The sequence below is a fragment of the Adiantum capillus-veneris genome, chromosome 4 (assembly GCF_014529385.1).
Source record: "Adiantum capillus-veneris isolate H3 chromosome 4, ASM1452938v2, whole genome shotgun sequence".
Lineage (NCBI taxonomy): Eukaryota > Viridiplantae > Streptophyta > Polypodiopsida > Polypodiales > Pteridaceae > Adiantum > Adiantum capillus-veneris.
In genome coordinates this window covers 53,650,471-53,662,493 of record NC_140934.1, presented here as the reverse complement: position 1 = coordinate 53,662,493, position 12,023 = coordinate 53,650,471, and the positions used below count along the sequence as shown (strand labels likewise).

Sequence of the window (12,023 nt, the reverse complement as noted above, 5' to 3'; positions counted from 1 at the left end):
GCATACATTTCCAGCACCCTATATGTCATATGTTGAACCATCAACAAACTGCACACAATAGGTCTCCCACTAGAGAAAGAGAAAAAAAAATCACGACGTGGTGTCATGTGAAAAATACAAGCTCGTCTAGTAGAAAACGCGTAGACAATGTGCTATCCCAAGACACAAAGTAGTTTGAAGGAAAGCTAAACTCAAAAGTGACATGCTCCTCACATGCATACTCTCTAGCATCTATCCTCATAGTAGCACCATGCATATGCCTCTTCCACTACCTCATACGCCTGAAGCAACGGTGCCTAATATCCCCATCATGGCCATAGTGCCAACATGTCAGTCGCGATTGTGAGCGAGAACCGCCTCTAGCCTGAAGCATCTCCATATCCATGCCAAAACTATGGAAAACAATGTTGGATATCACAACACTCTCCCACCAAGAGCAAACCATTGTCTCAAGCAAAGAAGGTGAGCAAACAGTCAAGCTCACTAGCCTCTGCAATGTTACCATATACATGTGGTAGTGATGTGTGTGAACATACTAGGACCGCCGAGGCATTTTTTCCCTCTTTAGGAGGTTTTTCCCCCCAAGCATTGTATATACACCCATCACTCTAGGGCTATCTATCTTTCCATTGCACACTAAGTAACACACTCTCTACTGTGTGCCTTGAGCTTCCTTCGTCTTCTCCAAACTATGTGCCTTTCTCTGCAACCCTAATTCCAACAATCGATATCAGAGCAGGTTGCGTCCTCCAGGGCTTAGTCGCAAGCTGCTCCAGTACACGCCTGCTCACTTTCTCCGATTTCAGTGAGCTTTGGCGAGCATTTGCACGTCGATAAATATTTCAGCTCATTTCGGCCTCCGTTTCCACTACAGGCAGTATTGTACATGCTATTTCGTAATTTTGTGCATAATTTTTGTCAGTGCGTTTTTTGCATAACAGGTGCCTTACAGTCTTCTATGGTTTATGCTATATAGCACGTGGTGTTCCTGCTCCGTTTCTCCTATTTTCGGGCAGTTTTCACATCAGGTGCAGCATTTAGCATGGCTGACAACAACAACACAGATGTGTTCAAGATGTTTGTTGCTGAGGACAGGTTGGATGGGGACAATTACCCTATGTAGGCTTATATGATGCAACACGTTCTTGTGTCAAAGGGCGTCTGGAATATTGTGTAGGGCATTGATGTACATCTTGGTTTTGAGGATGTAGGCGATGTTGAGGATGTTGCAGGTCTTGCTGCAAGGATTGCAGCTGTTAGAGTTGTTTTGCCTATGGCAATACAAGCTCGTTAGGATGTTAAGGATGCGTAGGTTCATGCATTGATTGCGTTTTCTGTGAAGCGCACCATTGTTCCTCACATCCATTCAGCAAAATCTGCAAAACAGGCATGGGATATTCTAGCAGGTCTTTATGCAAGCCGCAATGAGGCTAAAATTGCTTTGTTGTGTAAAGAGCTGGAGTCGAAGATTATGCATGAGAAAGATGATATGGACACTTTTCTTGCTAGTGTCAAGGATATCAATGGGCAACTTATTGTTAGCGGTTTGACACACTCAACGGAGGATGATTGCCCGGCGAGATACTAATTTCCTTTGTAATTATTCCTTAATTGAGAAGAAACCGTCATTTCACCTTTGTAAATAGTGGGGCTTGCGAAAGCTTCCAAATTGTATCCCAATTTTGACATTTAGACTGAGTAAATGGTTAAATTGGAACATTAGGGTTTGAAATTGTAGGAAGCAGTCAATAGTCAGTCGAGTGTAGGTTGACACCCTATGCTAGCTTCCATGTGCCTTCCGGTCGAGCTTCATCCTTAGCTGACAAATCTTGTTGGGTGAGTTAATTCTCGTTGTGCTGACGTCCGTCGCGGCGTATCCGCCAACATTGGCGCTGCTGCTGGGGACGAAAACCCTAGGTAGGTGACCGAGACTAGTCCTTGAGGATAGGTATTCTCTGGCTTGCCAGAGTCTTATTTTACATTTAGATAGGATCAGAGAGTGGGGGACTCTCTAGGTCTTAGGAAGAGTCTAGGGAGCGAGTGTCTGGCCTAGATCCCTTGACTTAGGTAGTATTAGGTAGGAGAGTAGGAGTTGGAGTGGTAGAGGCAGTGAAAGGATAGCTTGAGATTCCGGGGAGGCCACGAAGAAACCGAGACATCAAAATCACCATCTCACATGATGAGTAGGAGTAGGATAAGTAGGACATCATGATTTATGATCTAGAGCACTTCATGCATGTTATATTTGCTGTTAGGCTCATCAAAGAGCTGTAAAAGATGGAAAAGAGTGTTTAGAAGTTGAATTGAAGTTCAAAAGGTTCTGTGAGTATTTCTGAGAGAACTGCAAATCATAGGGAGTACTTCAGTCAGAAAAAAGTTAAATTTTAAGACAATAGACATCCTACACGTAGCATGTCTCCAGGGGGTTTTTAGCAGGGAATTTGGGGAAATTGAGGTCACCTGTGTGTTCAGAGGGTGGGTTTCACCCTAATAACATATAGACTTGAGTGTTTTTCCATTATTGGATTGCCCAAAAGCTAAAAGGCGGACTCAAAAAATGTAAAAGTTCAGAAAAGGTTTAAATTGAGAGCACTTGCAAGGCGTATTGGCACTTGCTGAGAGCATAGGGAAGGCAAAGTAGCACTTTAGTTAGAGAAAAGGAGCAGTAGACATCCTATGTGTAGGATGTCTACAGGGTGTTCTGGTGAGAATTTTGAAAATCTGAGTTGACCAATGTGTTTAGAAGGTAGCAATTACCCTATATTCACTTGGAAGGGGGAACTTGACCATATCTTGACAGGATACGGCCAAAAGACGAAAAGTGCCAAACCTCTTACCCAAATTGGGCCCAAGGCATTATTTTAAGACCAAAACCATAGGATGTCTTCATGAGCATGATCTACATGATTTATTGAGTACATGAGAAAAGTTTCATCTCAATTGGGTGAGAAAATTGGGTTTTAAGCAGACTTTAGCATTTTTTGACTGAAAAAGGCTAGAATAGCTAAATTTGGGGTCTTTTGAAATCCAAACTAAAATCTAAGCATAGCATTGGGTTGCTGACATCAAGGAGAAGCTATAGTGCAAATTTCAATCAAAACAGAGCACTTAGACATCCTACGCGTAGGATGTGTTCACAATGATTTAGCACTCCAAATCCAACTGTGAGCATACCAGAGTGATCATCACCTTAAGAGGAGTCTGTGGTTTCAAGTTGGAGCAATTGTGAGCAGTTAGACATGCTACGCATAGTATATCTAAGGCATGATATTGAAGTCAAAATCTGACTGTGGACATAGCAGTGTGTTGTATAGCCTTAGGCAAAGCCTCCTAGTCAATTTTGGTCCAAATTGGAGTTGATTTGACTGGTGAAATATCAGATCAACATCATGCTGCTGGAATAGATTTCTGATCAGTTGACTAGCTTATAGGTGTCCAAATTAAAAAAAAAAATAACAACTGTGGACTTAGCACATCAAGGGGGAATCTATAGTGCAAATTTCATCCAAAACAAAGCAGGTCGACATGCTACGCGTAGGATGTCTACAAGGTCTTATTGAAGTCAAAATCTGACTGTGGACATAGAGTGATGTTCCAATTGACTTAAGAGTTCCAGAACTTCTTTCAGAAGTGAAATTGGACCTTGTTTGACCTTCTGACGAAGCAAAGGCGGAATTAAGACTTTACCTCTAGACTGATAAACACTTGGGTGGTGTACAGTTCTAGATTAGCAGACCTAATCAAGAACATCCAAAGTGTATAAAGTACAGTAGTGGTTGAGGTTAACCCTCCAGTTATACCAATCATTACTAAGACCACCTCTAGCGGTTAAATGTTTTGATTCGATTGCCGAAATTAAACGCTTGTGTACAGGTATATTCAGCGGCAAGGCAAGAAGTTGTGCGGAAATTGATCCCTCGCCAGGTGAGTGGTTGGATTTGAGATAAATTGCATTGCTAAGTTTGATGAATTTAAGATCAGGAAGACACATTCCTAGAGACCAAAAAGTGGCAGGTGATCAAGGTAGCTTAGTGTCCACTGAGGAGAGTGTAACTGAGGCAAGGCTAGATCCATTAGCACCAATCATTGAGGAGGGTAGTGATACTGACACTTCATCAGATAAGTCCTTCATGATGGGTAGTCAACAACCAGGCATTAGAAAAAATATGGACTCTCCTTGGGCCTTTTTGATTAGTGAAGGCTTAAGGGAGAACCAATGAGAAGGCTCTTGGGATATCACCTAGAGGGGGAAGAATGGTAGGGGTGTAGCGTAATTGTCTCCCTCTTCAATGCTTGGTTCTTAGAGAGAGGTGGGATGTAGGCTGGGGGGGGGGTAATAGGAGGAGAGAGGTGTCATAAAGAGGGAGGGACCCCCCAAAAAAAAGCGGGCATGCTTAAAAACCCTAAAAATTGGATTTTTTAAATAAAATTTCCAAAGTTGACCCATTTGCCTCCAAAACTGCCCCAAAACATAAACTAACTTTAAAAAGTCAAATTTTCCCCCCAAAATCGACTTTTCTCTCTCTCCCTCATTACTTTTCTCTCCCACACTCTCCCTCTTCTCCCTCCTCCCATTCTCTCTCTACAGTCAAGGCAGCCATAGCCAAAAGCTTTCCACCACTCTCTTCCTCTCTCTCCATAGCTCCCCCTTCTCTCACACCTCCACCAACCCTCTACAGTCCCACACTCCATAGCCCACAACTCCACTATCCTCTCTACCTCTCTACCTCTCACTCCTCCCCTCTTTCTCTATCTCCACTGTCAAAGCCACCATAGCCACCATAGGCAGCTCACCTCACCCTCCCCTCAGCTCCTCATTCTCTCTCCACAATACTCAACTCTTTCAAATCCCTTCGTAAGCCCAACTTCCCAAGCATATCCACGCATAGACGGCCCAAACCAGAGATAGAGGAGATTGTGTTACACAACACAAAAGACTCAGAGGGGGTATGGATCCCACAAGTATTCAAGAAGGGTGCATGGGTCTACATGCAACCGTCACGTGCTGGACCTCATCGCGTACGGTGTCGAGGCGTATTGGAACGTCATTGGAAGGGCCGGCTATTGGCATTCAAAGAAACAAAGCCCGGAATGGTAGCCATCGTGCAACACGTCTACAGTGCAGCTGAGATCCACCTCAAGAGAGCTTCAACTCAATTTGCACCTCATTGTAAGTTTTCATGGTTTAGCTATCCCATGCATATGTCATGTTTACGTTTATGTGATCATTATGTTTAACTAAGGGCATTTGTAAAGATATTTTTCCATCCAGCTTAATTGAGGAGCAGCCGCTTGAGTGCCTCTCAGGCACGTTCATGGTTGTGCATGCTCACATTGGGGAGCTTATGTTTCCTAATGTTTCATCAAAAAAACTTACCGAGCAGCGAATATTCATGTACTCCCACAAGTACGTGGTGCCGAAGTCAAGCCAAAGCTATGGTAGGTTAGAAGCTGTGGAAACACCCTCATTGCAGAGTGCAGAATGGCCAACTCCAGACCATTGGGCTTTTCTTTCTTTCAAGCGCAAGGTGCTGCAAGATTTCCAAGGGTCCCTAAAGTTTGGTAAGGCAACTAGATCGGTGGGTCTTAGTTGGCATTGTCCCATTCATTTGTTTGTGCATGCATTCCGCTCTCTGCCGATTGTAGAAACACCAACAATGTTTGTTTGCAAAGAAGTTGACATAGATGCAATGGACACCATCCTAGGTGTCAATTGGGGCTATGTTGACGGTTTGCATGATGGTGACCGTTATAAGTGCAATGTGTCCCCCACACAACTTTGCCTTCGGTATTTGAAAGTAAGGTGCACCTTGTATGCACGGTTTAGCTACGAGAGGTGGATGCACAAATGTGGCAAATGGATACCCTTGCAGTTGACAGCCGAAGAGGTTCAATCCTTTGAAATTCGTGTCCGCATGCCCAATAACGAGGTGGAGGTGGTTGCAGTGAATCCGCATTGGACTCTTGCCAATCTTCGGGAACACTTTATCATAATGGGATAGAGGATGTCGGTAATGCAAGTTTCAAACTGGAACAATGCAAGGTCTGCTTTGTGCTTGCTTAGCTACCTTTTCTTATTTTTTGTGGGTTTTTGTATTTTGATTGCCCATTTTTTGGTTGTATAGATTGGAAGGCGGATGGAGGCCACTATGCTTGTTTACAAAGATTGGGCTACAGACAAAATCATATTGTCTAAGTGAATTGGCTTGTAACTTTAATCGTTTATATATTGGATATTTTATTAAAGATTTTGAAAAGTTTTAAGGTGGTGTAAATTTATTTTTTAAATGCATATTTTTTATTTTTTTCGAGATGGAATATGTCTATATAAGGAGGAACACCTCCTCATTTCACCATTTTCATCCCAGCATTGCAGAGAGACCTAGCATACCCAATCACGCAAAGAGAAGACATGGCTGCTACTAGTGCTTTAGATGCATTCCTTACTGAGGTTGGGCATGCAAATCACCCCTAGGCTTCAAGCATTTTTCACAACCCAACCCGATTTGGAAACCACTTTGACCCTCCACTCTGAATCTCTTGAGCACATTACTTCATACATTTCCACGTGCATGGGGAGATTCATTGTTGAGTTACCAAACCGGCTAGGGAAATGGGTCCCTAAAGGCCTTCTCCACCACATCTACTAAGGGGACATGCCATTTCATCAGCGGCTTGCACGCTTTGTCACCATAGCACAACCCGCCGGACAATATGTGCGGCTTGAAACTGATGTTGTGCGAGCAATGCATAAGGGAAGGATCGGAAACACTTTTTTCTCTGTTCAGGCCATAATGATCTTCCTCCTTCACGAGTGCCTAGCAGGACCTGACGTAGTGCTACCAGACTTGCAGATCGGCGGGGTATTGGCTGATGTGAAGGACCCCAAGCCCGCGGCCATTGACTCATCCGCAGAGGAGAGGATGCTTGCCTTGACCTACCCTGTAGGGATTCAAGGCCTCTTGGAGGCCTCTCCATCAGTCGGTTAATCCTCGGGACCGCTAGAAGGAACCACCACTCGGGATGCCATCCCTGAGGTAGAGATTACCCGCTTCTCCTCCATTGTGGTGGGTGGGGAGGAGTTTGTGTTTATGCACGATCTGGAGAAATCCTTTGAGCTTCGCATGGATGAGTGTTTCGCCATCCTCGATGCTCATGTCAAGTTTGAGGTTGATACCACCACCTCCCATGATGATGATCTCCTACTGCCCATGGGGAATACTTTGGCGGACACAGTGGCGATCGCACAAGCCGAGGTGACAGCAGCCGAGCAGGCCAAGGTCTTTGAGGAGGAGTTTGTGGCCGTGCAAGCCATGTGTTTGGCTAAACGCGCAAGAGTGGATTCACCACCACCTGTTGCACATTAGGAAAACTTTGGACTCTCCAAGGGCCCTGTTAATTAGAGGTAGATTAAAAACTGACCAATGAGGAGAGGCTTGGGATATCACCTAGGGCCTAGAGACATGTAGGTGTTTCATGGCTTGTCCCCTCTCTGTGGTGGTTTGTTGAGGTCAAACCCACCAATTTCAGGGCTAGGATGGTTTCTTTAATGCACAAAAGAGGTTTTATTTGACCATCTGGTAGGCCCGCATTGGTCATCACTTTTCAAACAAAACATGAGCCAAAAGTGTGAAAGCATTGGGACGTTAAAGTTTAAAGGAGGGAAGAGAGAGGAGTTTTCAAAATAAGCCTTTATGAATAAAAGCCACACGAATATCTCTTTCCAAATTTAATAGAGCCAGCTCAATTTGGCCACATGTTATAAGCCAATTGGCAAGCCAATTTATCATGCACGGATGGCGCCAGAAACTTGGGTCGTGGGCTCGCAAGTCCGCGAGCAGCATTCACTACAAGACAGTTTCGCGCTGTGGCTCCAGCATTCACTACAAGACAGATTCGCGCCGGCTCTAGATCTTTATGGGTCCAATGGGCGCTGGTCACATGGCGAACTGCCCCACCATGACGCTCCCACAACCACGCGCCATAGTTAAAGCGCCGCTTGTTCGCCGACTCTGTCTGTTACAAATTGGTTTTTTCAAAAATTACAATCATGATATACAATTCAAAGGATTTTTCTAAAGTCCTTTTACATTGAGATTTGCACAAAAAAAACTCACTTTGACCAATGGCATGCCTCTTATTGGTTTTCCTAAAACGCTCATAATTTTGAGGACGTTTTTTTTAGAATTGCAAAAGACAAAACTCTATGTTTGAGTTTTCAAAAGTTTTAAGTCAAGTTTGGCTAGTCAAAGTTCATGCAATTATGAGATCCCAAAACCACCATAGAGCCTACTAGTGGGTTAGGATGTCTCCTAAAGTACCAGCAACTTAGGATTTAATCCCTTGAAATTAGGGATTCTTACAAGGCCCATGGGGAGTCCAAAATTTTTCTAATGAACACCTGTTTTGCTTGATCCAAAGGGGAAGTCAAGCGTGGATCTTTACTTGCACCCGGATGCCCATGAGGAGGATCGTAGACAAGAGGTATAGATGCTCACTTACATTTGATTGTTACAAATGGTTTTGTTAATGTTATATCATAATTGTGTGCCCTATCTCAGAAAACCTATGTTTTGCAGGATGTTCTGGAGGTTGACGCCTAGGCACAACGGTCAGGGGGGGGGGGGGGGGGGGGGGAGGACACCGTTCGGACCTCAAGCGGCACTTGCTCACTACCTCGGCACACTTCCCACTGGTGTCGTGGTGTTTTTCCATGCCGACTACTCTCCCAATGGTCGCTACAACATTTTTGCTCTCCGTTCACTCTCCAAGGTGTTGTGTTTAACAACACTTGCCGAAACGGCCAACCTTCTAGTGCTTGTAAAGAAAGCTTTTGCAATATCCACTTTCGGTGTAAACTTTTGCGGGCGCCTTATTGCCCATGTCGGCATGAACCAAGCTGTAGGGGTTAATGACACCCAAGAAATCACAACCACTTTACTTAACAGGGAGCCACCCCAAAAGGCCAAGCGCTAGAAAATTGTAATTAGAAAGATCCTAAAGCAAAAGCCGGATATCATGTAAAGCATTGATTTCTTTAATGAAACTACTTTTTGTTGTCTATGACTCTCTTTCTTGCAAGGTTTTGAATTTCTTATATGTTGGGCTTCCATTGTGTATGAGAAGCACCATAATTTCTGCTATGACTACTAAAGGGTTTGGCAGGCATTAAAATTTATAAAATGCATACTTTTTTATATCTAGGCTTCCAAAGTTATGGATGTGCCTAGTAAAGGGCTTGGAAGTCCCTAAAATATGCTGCCACAAGGGCGCGCATTGGGGCCTTCCATCAGCAGATGAAGTGTGCAAATGCGCGCCCTTGTGGCAGATGAATTTGGACACATCTAGGAGCATACCCAGGTACAAAACAGAGTGAGAAGACATTAATACACAGTTGCAAAACAGAAAGACATGGATACCTAGGTAACTTTAAGCCCATCTTGCCCCAGATACCTAAAGTTGTATTAACAAACCACAAGAGTAAACTATGTGGCAATATCTAGCCCTTTTTGGAGTATAGGACTAACATGGACTAAGGGGGGATGATTGCCAGAAGTATCTATGCTAATTGAAGCATTGAAGCAAACAAAACATACTTATTGCTTGTCAAAATTGTTTGGAAACCACTGGAAAGTTTCTGGAAAGCACTAGGAAAGGCTGCCACAAGGGCGCGCATTGTGTCCATCCATAGGCCTCTGGAAGCCCCAAATGCACGCCCTTGTGGCAGCTAGTTTGGGGGAATTCCAAGCCATTTTCAACACTTTGTAGATGGTTTTGCCATGCAATAGTGAGTCACATAGCATGGATACATCAAGAAGTGCATGCCCCACTTAGCGAAGGTGCTAAATGTAGGCAATTTTTCACAATAACAAGCTAATGGCTACATACATACAATAGAAGGTAGACAAAACTTGGACCAGTGCTACATTGCATGGTACAGAATTAAAACAATACAATGCGCAGTGGGGTATACAATAAAAGACGCTTATATTCAAATTCTTCCCAATACAATGCACAGAGTGGGGTATACAATCAAAAGATGCTTGTATTCAAATTCTTCCCAATCTTGGAGTTCCGTAAATACAAAAAGGTTTGATGCCTAACTACAAGCTACTCCTCATGCCGCAAACGGCGAGCAAGCTGCATATCCTTGGGCATAATGGTTACATGCTTTGCATGGATGGCACAGAGGTTAGAATCCTCAAATATGCTAGTTAAATATTGCTCTGCTGCCTCTTGGACTGCCTCTATGGCCACAGCGCCCATCCGAAACTGAGTGTTGTACAATTGCAAAACCTCCCTGCATAGCCTTGCAAAAGGGGCCCTCCAAATCAGGAGCTCGGTGCTCTTTTGATAGTGTCGAATCTCCGCAAAAGCACGGCTGTGCTTTCGTACCTTTTGAGGTCGACGTGGAGGTGCATTTTTCGCACGAGTTGGGGCATCTTGCTTCCTCTTCTTGTAGACAATGCTCTTTCTCTTTTTTTTCTGCATAGGCACTTCCAACACCTCATAATCTGATTCCACCCACTCTCCATCTGATTCGTGCTCTTCACTATTGACCGGATGGGATGGTGCATTAGGGAATTTCGGAGGTCATTTGGAGGGCCTTCTAAGAAAATGTATTTTTTGCACTCTCTCTCTAGAAAAAATGGTAAATAATAGAGCTGGGTCTTTCATAGTAAAAGTTCAAAAAGTGTACTTTAAGTAGATTCCTTACTCTTATGAACATTCGTTCGTAGTGATTGAGGGATAATCCTCTTTTCAGTTGCATTGAATGAACCTCGTCGATATGGAGGGAATGAGGCTAACATGGAGGGACGAAGGCGCAACCGCTATTCACTTTTCATTAAACCTGCACATTTGGCTAATGGAGCACTCCTCAAATGGCACAAATGTTACCCAGAAACGAGCCAAATATCACCTTCACATTGATTTGGACAATGAGTACCAACCATTGATTAAGCGTAGTAAAACAAACACACATATACCTCCCGCTTCCATAGACACGCTCAGAGCTCAGGGAGCTAAACACATAGATATCTGGACGAGAGGCTCTCTCTACCCTAAGAATCCAATGACTAATGCGTCTCCACCGTTTGTCAATCCTACAAGCTTATTGACCTTTGCTGGTGATGGAGAGAAGGGCCTTCTGGGTTATTGTAAATCTCTTACAAGAGAAGCTGAAACTTACAAGGGCATTCTCCAAGCTCAACAATGTGAGATTGTTCGCCTTTCACATTTACATTCTATAGATCAGGTTACCATTTTGCAACATAAAACAGAGGTACAAGAACTGAAAGGAAAGGTGCGAATTTGTCAAATGAAGGACACCATCTTGGGTGGTCGTATCCGAAAGAAGAAATTGCGCAATCTTGAAACATTGCAGGTTGCATCAGGAGGTCTCAAGAAAAGAATCCGAACATTAAGGTGATGCTTCTTGGTTGGCTACATTGTCTTAGTTAAGTAATCTTTTTGTTTTTTCTTGTTATGCATTGTTTTCATGTGCCTAAATAGTGTTAGTGAAGCAAATTTTCTGTTATTTACTTATGCATTGTCTTCATGTAGAGATTCAATCTATCCTGACAAGGAAAAAATTGACCCCAAAGCCAATATAGGAAAGAGATTGAAGCCACTTATAAGTAGAAGCCTGGCAGCAGATATAGTACATGACAAGAAGTTTAAGGTCCTACAACGAAATGTAGTGGACCACTTTATTTCAGAGAACTCAGTGCCTGCAAAAGAGATAGAAGGCACACTTGATTCACTTGGTGTAAGCAAAAGAGGATATTCGGCTATCCAAAAGTCTGTCTCATCCATCTTTGTTAAGAAGGGTATAAAATCCAAACTTCTACCATCAGCCTCAAGTGTTTGGAAAGAGAGGCTTCAGCTTAACGAGGCATAGGGAGACTATCTTGGACAGCCCTTTCATATTAAAGCAACTTACAGTGGCCATGGAGCAAACATGGCATATGATGAGTTCAATAATATTTTTATGGACCTGCGGATATTACAGAAGAGAATGG

At 43.5% G+C, this 12,023-nt stretch overlaps 1 protein-coding gene across 1 annotated transcript; it reads right to left on the bottom strand.

Annotated features, from left to right (window-relative positions):
- Positions 1–7,743: 7,743 nt before the first annotated feature.
- LOC147459174 (uncharacterized) lies at positions 7,744–8,132 on the bottom strand. The gene is made up of 2 exons (XM_086509780.1): positions 8,118–8,132; positions 7,744–8,016 (listed from the first exon to the last, which is right to left on the bottom strand). Exons 1-2 carry the CDS (start codon positions 8,130–8,132, stop codon positions 7,744–7,746), a joined length of 288 nt encoding a protein of 95 aa, XP_086365906.1.
- Positions 8,133–12,023: the final 3,891 nt, after the last annotated feature.